The following is a 7,720-nucleotide window of genomic DNA, read 5'->3' on the forward strand; positions in this document are numbered from 1 at the left end:
GGAGACCAACACTGATACAGCAGGGTTTTAATACAGCCTTATTATGGCCGGAGACCAACACTGATACAGCGGGGTTTTAATACAGCCTTATTATGGCCGGAGACCAACACTGATACAGCAGGGTTTTAATACAGCCTTATTATGGCCGGAGACCAACACTGATACAGCGGGGTTTTAATACAGCCTTATTATGGCCGGAGACCAACACTGATACAGCGGGGTTTTAATACAGCCTTATTATGGCCGGAGACCAACACTGATACAGCAGGGTTTTAATACAGCCTTATTATGGCCAACACTGATACAGCAGGGTTTTAATACAGCCTTATTATGGCCGGAGACCAACACTGATACAGCAGGGTTTTAATACAGCCTTATTATGGCCGGAGACCAACACTGATACAGCAGGGTTTTAATACAGCCTTATTATGGCTGGAGACCAACACTGATACAGCAGGGTTTTAATACAGCCTTATTATGGCCAACACTGATACAGCAGGGTTTTAATACAGCCTTATAATGGCCGGAGACCAACACTGATACAGCAGGGTTTTAATACAGCCTTATTATGGCCGGAGACCAACACTGATACAGCAGGGTTTTAATACAGCCTTATTATGGCCGGAGACCAACACTGATACAGCAGGGTTTTAATACAGCCTTATTATGGCCGGAGACCAACACTGATACAGCAGGGTTTTAATACAGCCTTATTATGGCTGGAGACCAACACTGATACAGCAGGGTTTTAATACAGCCTTATTATGGCCAACACTGATACAGCAGGGTTTTAATACAGCCTTATCGTGGCCGGAGACCAACACTGATACAGCAGGGTTTTAATACAGCCTTATCGTGGCCGGAGACCAACACTGATACAGCAGGGTTTTAATACAGCCTTATTATGGCCGGAGACCAACACTGATACAGCAGGGTTTTAATACAGCCTTATTATGGCCGGAGACCAACACTGATACAGCAGGGTTTTAATACAGCCTTATTATGGCTGGAGACCAACACTGATACAGCAGGGTTTTAATACAGCCTTATCATGGCCGGAGACCAACACTGATACAGCAGGGTTTTAATATAGCCTTATTATGGCCGGAGACCAACACTGATACAGCAGGGTTTTAATACAGCCTTATTATGGCCGGAGACCAACACTGATACAGCAGGTTTTTAATACAGCCTTATCGTGGCCGGAGACCAACACTGATACAGCAGGGTTTTAATACAGCCTTATCGTGGCCGGAGACCAACACTGATACAGCAGGGTTTTAATACAGCCTTATTATGGCCGGAGACCAACACTGATACAGCAGGGTTTTAATACAGCCTTATTATGGCCGGAGACCAACACTGATACAGCAGGGTTTTAATACAGCCTTATCGTGGCCGGAGACCAACACTGATACAGCAGGGTTTTAATACAGCCTTATCGTGGCCGGAGACCAACACTGATACAGCAGGGTTTTAATACAGCCTTATCATGGCCGGAGACCAACACTGATACAGCAGGGTTTTAATACAGCCTTATCGTGGCCGGAGACCAACACTGATACAGCAGGGTTTTAATACAGCCTTATCATGGCCGGAGACCAACACTGATACAGCAGGGTTTTAATACAGCCTTATCGTGGCCGGAGACCAACACTGATACAGCAGGGTTTTAATACAGCCTTATTATGGCCGGAGACCAACACTGATACAGCAGGGTTTTAATACAGCCTTATCGTGGCCGGAGACCAACACTGATACAGCAGGGTTTTAATACAGCCTTATCGTGGCCGGAGACCAACACTGATACAGCAGGGTTTTAATACAGCCTTATCGTGGCCGGAGACCAACACTGATACAGCAGGGTTTTAATACAGCCTTATCGTGGCCGGAGACCAACACTGATACAGCAGGGTTTTAATACAGCCTTATTATGGCCGGAGACCAACACTGATACAGCAGGGTTTTAATACAGCCTTATCATGGCCGGAGACCAACACTGATACAGCAGGGGTTTTAATACAGCCTTATTATGGCCGGAGACCAACACTGATACAGCAGGGTTTTAATACAGCCTTATCATGGCCGGAGACCAACACTGATACAGCAGGGTTTTAATACAGCCTTATTATGGCCGGAGACCAACACTGATACAGCAGGGTTTTAATACAGCCTTATTATGGCCGGAGACCAACACTGATACAGCAGGGTTTTAATACAGCCTTATTATGGCCGGAGACCAACACTGATACAGCAGGGTTTTAATACAGCCTTATTATGGCCGGAGACCAACACTGATACAGCAGGGTTTTAATACAGCCTTATTATGGCCGGAGACCAACACTGATACAGCAGGGTTTTAATACAGCCTTATTATGGCCGGAGACCAACACTGATACAGCAGGGTTTTAATACAGCCTTATTATGGCCGGAGACCAACACTGATACAGCAGGGTTTTAATACAGCCTTATCATGGCCGGAGACCAACACTGATACAGCGGGGTTTTAATACAGCCTTATTATGGCCGGAGACCAACACTGATACAGCAGGGTTTTAATACAGCCTTATCGTGGCCGGAGACCAACACTGATACAGCAGGGTTTTAATACAGCCTTATCGTGGCCGGAGACCAACACTGATACAGCAGGGTTTTAATACAGCCTTATTATGGCCGGAGACCAACACTGATACAGCAGGGTTTTAATACAGCCTTATTATGGCCGGAGACCAACACTGATACAGCAGGGTTTTAATACAGCCTTATTATGGCCGGAGACCAACACTGATACAGCAGGGTTTTAATACAGCCTTATTGTGGCCGGAGACCAACACTGATACAGCAGGGTTTTAATACAGCCTTATCATGGCCGGAGACCAACACTGATACAGCGGGGTTTTAATACAGCCTTATTGTGGCCGGAGACCAACACTGATACAGCGGGGTTTTAATACAGCCTTATCGTGGCCGGAGACCAACACTGATACAGCAGGGTTTTAATACAGCCTTATCGTGGCCGGAGACCAACACTGATACAGCAGGGTTTTAATACAGCCTTTTTATGGCCGGAGACCAACACTGATACAGCAGGGTTTTAATACAGCCTTTTTATGGCCGGAGACCAACACTGATACAGCAGGGTTTTAATACAGCCTTATTATGGCCGGAGACCAACACTGATACAGCAGGGTTTTAATACAGCCTTATTATGGCCGGAGACCAACACTGATACAGCAGGGTTTTAATACAGCCTTATTATGGCCGGAGACCAACACTGATACAGCAGGGTTTTAATACAGCCTTATTATGTCCGGAGACCAACACTGATACAGCAGGGTTTTAATACAGCCTTATCATGGCCGGAGACCAACACTGATACAGCAGGGTTTTAATAAAGCCTTATCGTGGCCGGAGACCAACACTGATACAGCAGGGTTTTAATACAGCCTTATTATGGCCGGAGACCAACACTGATACAGCAGGGTTTTAATACAGCCTTATCGTGGCCGGAGACCAACACTGATACAGCAGGGTTTTAATACAGCCTTATTGTGGCCGGAGACCAACACTGATACAGCAGGGTTTTAATACAGCCTTATTATGGCCGGAGACCAACACTGATACAGCAGGGTTTTAATACAGCCTTATCATGGCCGGAGACCAACACTGATACAGCAGGGTTTTAATAAAGCCTTATCGTGGCCGGAGACCAACACTGATACAGCAGGGTTTTAATACAGCCTTATTATGGCCGGAGACCAACACTGATACAGCAGCGTTTTAATACAGCCTTATCGTGGCCGGAGACCAACACTGATACAGCAGGGTTTTAATACAGCCTTATCGTGGCCGGAGACCAACACTGATACAGCAGGGTTTTAATACAGCCTTATCGTGGCCGGAGACCAACACTGATACAGCAGGGTTTTAATACAGCCTTATCGTGGCCGGAGACCAACACTGATACAGCAGGGTTTTAATACAGCCTTATCGTGGCCGGAGACCAACACTGATACAGCGGGGTTTGAATTAGGGGTGTAACGATTCGTTTTAACAACGATTCGATTTGTATCACGATTCGTGGTTGTCGATACGATTCAAGGACGATATTGGTTCATTTAGAACGATACGATCCGAAACGATTCAGTGACTTGAAATCGATTCAGTAACCTTTTAGCCAAAAATTCAACCAGTGTGACTGAAATAAATACCTGGATACTGGACAGTGCAGGTGAAGTTTCCTAGATTCCTGTTTCTTGTAAGGACCGCAATGGTGGCTTGATAATTTCTCGCTCGTCGGCTTCTCCTCTGTCGTCCGCCATGCTATGTTTTGTTGTCTTTGCGCCTTTGCGCTGCTGCTGGCGCGGGGCGATGACGTCACGGATAGGCAGACTGAATCGAGTAATATTTAAAGCCTTTATCATTAAAAGTGCTAAGAAAAAACATCCACATAAAGTCTGACGTGCTTAAAGCCAATGGGTTATTTCCTAATATCGATACAATCGATTTATTACATTTTAAAACGATGTTAGATTGATATATGTTGTCCAAAAGGCCAACTCGCCGAGCACAGATCGATGTAGTTGGATCATAGGAATATAAATCGATACATCGATGTAGTAGATGGATCGTTACACCCCTAGTTTTAATACAGCCTTCTTTAATAATAGTGGAGATCAGAGCCTTGTGATAATGATCCGTTGGGACAGAGAACATTTCGGAGGTTTCACACAAGAGTGACTGAGTAGTTCACTACCCGTAGTGCACTACATTTGACCAGGTCCCATAGGCACTATGTAGGGGATAGGGTGCCATTTGACCATGGTCCCATAGGCACTATGTAGGGGATAGGGTGCCATTTGACCAGGTCCCATAGGCACTATGTAGGGGATAGGGTGCCATTTGACCATGGTCCCATAGGCACTATGTAGGGGATAGGGTGCCATTTGACCAGGTCCCATAGGCCCTATGTAGGGGATAGGGTGCCATTTGACCAGGTCCCATAGGCACTATGTAGGGGAATAGGGTGCCATTTGACCATGGTCCCATAGGCACTATGTAGGGGAATAGGGTGCCATTTGACCATGGTCCCATAGGCACTATGTAGGGGGATAGGGTGCCATTTGACCATGGTCCCATAGGCACTATGTAGGGGAATAGGGTGCCATTTGACCATGGTCCCATAGGCACTATGTAGGGGATAGGGTGCCATTTGACCATGGTCCCATAGGCACTATGTAGGGGAATAGGGTGCCATTTGACCATGGTCCCATAGGCACTATGTAGGGAATAGGGTGCCATTTGACCATGGTCCCATAGGCACTATGTAGGGGATAGGGTGCCATTTGACCATGGTCCCATAGGCACTATGTAGGGAATAGGGTGCCATTTGACCATGGTCCCATAGGCACTATGTAGGGAATAGGGTGCCATTTGACCATGGTCCCATAGGCACTATGTAGGGGAATAGGGTGCCATTTGACCATGGTCCCATAGGCACTATGTAGGGGGAATAGGGTGCCATTTGACCATGGTCCCATAGGCACTATGTAGGGGGAATAGGGTGCCATTTGACCATGGTCCCATAGGCACTATGTAGGGGAATAGGGTGCCATTTGACCATGGTCCCATAGGCACTATGTAGGGGAATAGGGTGCCATTTGACCATGGTCCCATAGGCACTATGTAGGGGAATAGGGTGCCATTTGACCATGGTCCCATAGGCACTATGTAGGGAATAGGGTGCCATTTGACCAGGTCCCATAGGCACTATGTAGGGAATAGGGTGCCATTTGACCAGGTCCCATAGGCACTATGTAGGGAATAGGGTGCCATTTGACCAGGTCCCATAGGCACTATGTGGGAATAGGGTGCCATTTGACCATGGTCCCATAGGCACTATGTAGGGAATAGGGTGCCATTTGACCAGGTCCCATAGGCACTATGTAGGGAATAGGGTGCCATTTGACCATGGTCCCATAGGCACTATGTAGGGAATAGGGTGCCATTTGACCAGGTCCCATAGGCACTATGTAGGGGATAGGGTGCCATTTGACCAGGTCCCATAGGCACTATGTAGGGAATAGGGTGCCATTTGACCATGGTCCCATAGGCACTATGTAGGGAATAGGGTGCCATTTGGGACGTAGCGTCTGACCCCGCTCATAGCTGTTGCATAACAATGCAGAGGTTTTCTCCGACTGAGGATTGAGGAGTGCGGTAAGGCTGGAAGGAACTTGTGTGTAAAGGGTAGTTAATTATGTAGGCCTAGACACGTGTGTGGGCGTGTGTTTGTGTGTTTGTGTGAGAGAGAGCGGGGGGTTGTCGGTCAAAGGCCTGGCTTGATGACTTTGGATTAATCTTTGAGAGACGTTTCCACCGATGCTAACCTACTCATTCCAGGGAAATACTCACCCACGCTGTAAACAGAGCTATAATTCAACAGGATAGACTAGGGGGGCTCGCGTCACAAATGCATCCTACGGCTCTGGTCAAAAAGTAGTGCACTGTATAGGGAATAGGGGGCCGTTTGGGATGAGATCCCAGGGGGGAGCGGAGAGGGGTAATAAAACCCTGGTTGAAAAAACGGCCCAAGTCAGGCAAACTGTGGAGTTACGAGGTCGGGGGTCCAACTTCCTGGCGGGGTTTTGTTTTTCCTGTGCAGCTGACATCAGCTGAAACTATAGTATTATATGGGAGCCGAGTCTGACTGGACGGGCCTGAATCTAACATCTGTGGTCCCTATACGGGTGCCATTTGGAACACGGCCTAGTAATATAGCCTATAGGTTTAAACCGGGGTTTAGTTGATCAATTAAACACGTGATTAATCATTGTTATTGATGAACCTTACGTTAGACTTGATGAATACGCTAACTGGAATAGAATGGAGTAGTTCTATGTCTCTCAAGGGAGCACGTTATATTGTTCTGGACTAGGCTATAATCAGCCTAATCTATGGCCATGATTTAACCAGCCTTTGCCTGGCACCCGGGCTGACCAGCCTTATGACCTTTATCGTAGACAAGGTTCCCTATCATTTAGGCTCACCAGCCCTATGACCAACAGTGTCCTGTAGCTTAGACAAGGTTCCCTTTCATTTAGCTCACTCACTGAGCCATGAAGAGTTTTCCCTAGAAGGTTTCGCTTGCCGTCTTGTCATAGCCTGGGTATCTTCAACCTAGGTCACAAATGGCACCGTGTTCCCTTAGGGGTGCCATTTGGGACATCGTTATATTTAGCTCACTCACCCATGAAGAGGAATCTCTAGAAGCAGCTGTTAGCCGTCTCTCTCTCTGCTCTGTTTTGCGAAGGCTTCGCCCTCCGACCTCCAGAGACTGGCCAGCCTGCCAGTAGAAGGAGTCCCTGCGAGGGGGAGGAGGTCTGAAGGCTGGCATGGAGAACTCAGAAATTGAATTGTGATCATTTGTAGCAGGCCTTGTAGCAAGTGTGTGTCTGTCGTCAAGATTCATCTTGTGAAAATGTATTTCCATAAAATAATCGGATGTGTGGCAAGATGTTAAAATCTGCAGTTTTTGGAAATGTATTTTTTTTAGTTGGGGTGGATTTAGATTTTCAAAATAAACACTGTTAGATTGTTGCCATAGCGCTTGTGTAGAGGAATAGAAGGGTTCTTTTGTTTTGGTTACCGGACCATTGTGATGCTGCGATGTAGGTTCTAAGTTTGTGGTTTGGAATCTGGAATGGGTTGGTCGATTCTT

At 46.8% G+C, this 7,720-nt stretch overlaps 1 protein-coding gene across 1 annotated transcript in view; it reads right to left on the bottom strand.

The window, feature by feature from the left end:
• LOC121570681 overlaps positions 1-7,559 on the bottom strand; it is a 15,465-nt gene extending 7,906 nt beyond the window's left edge. The window contains exon 1 of the mRNA XM_041882156.1: positions 7,250-7,559. Within this exon, the coding sequence (XP_041738090.1) occupies positions 7,250-7,492 (243 nt within the window). The 5' untranslated portion in view covers positions 7,493-7,559. The remainder of the gene's footprint in view (positions 1-7,249) is intronic.
• Positions 7,560-7,720: the final 161 nt, after the last annotated feature.

This window comes from Coregonus clupeaformis, unplaced genomic scaffold, assembly GCF_020615455.1.
Source record: "Coregonus clupeaformis isolate EN_2021a unplaced genomic scaffold, ASM2061545v1 scaf1757, whole genome shotgun sequence".
Classification (NCBI taxonomy): domain Eukaryota; kingdom Metazoa; phylum Chordata; class Actinopteri; order Salmoniformes; family Salmonidae; genus Coregonus; species Coregonus clupeaformis.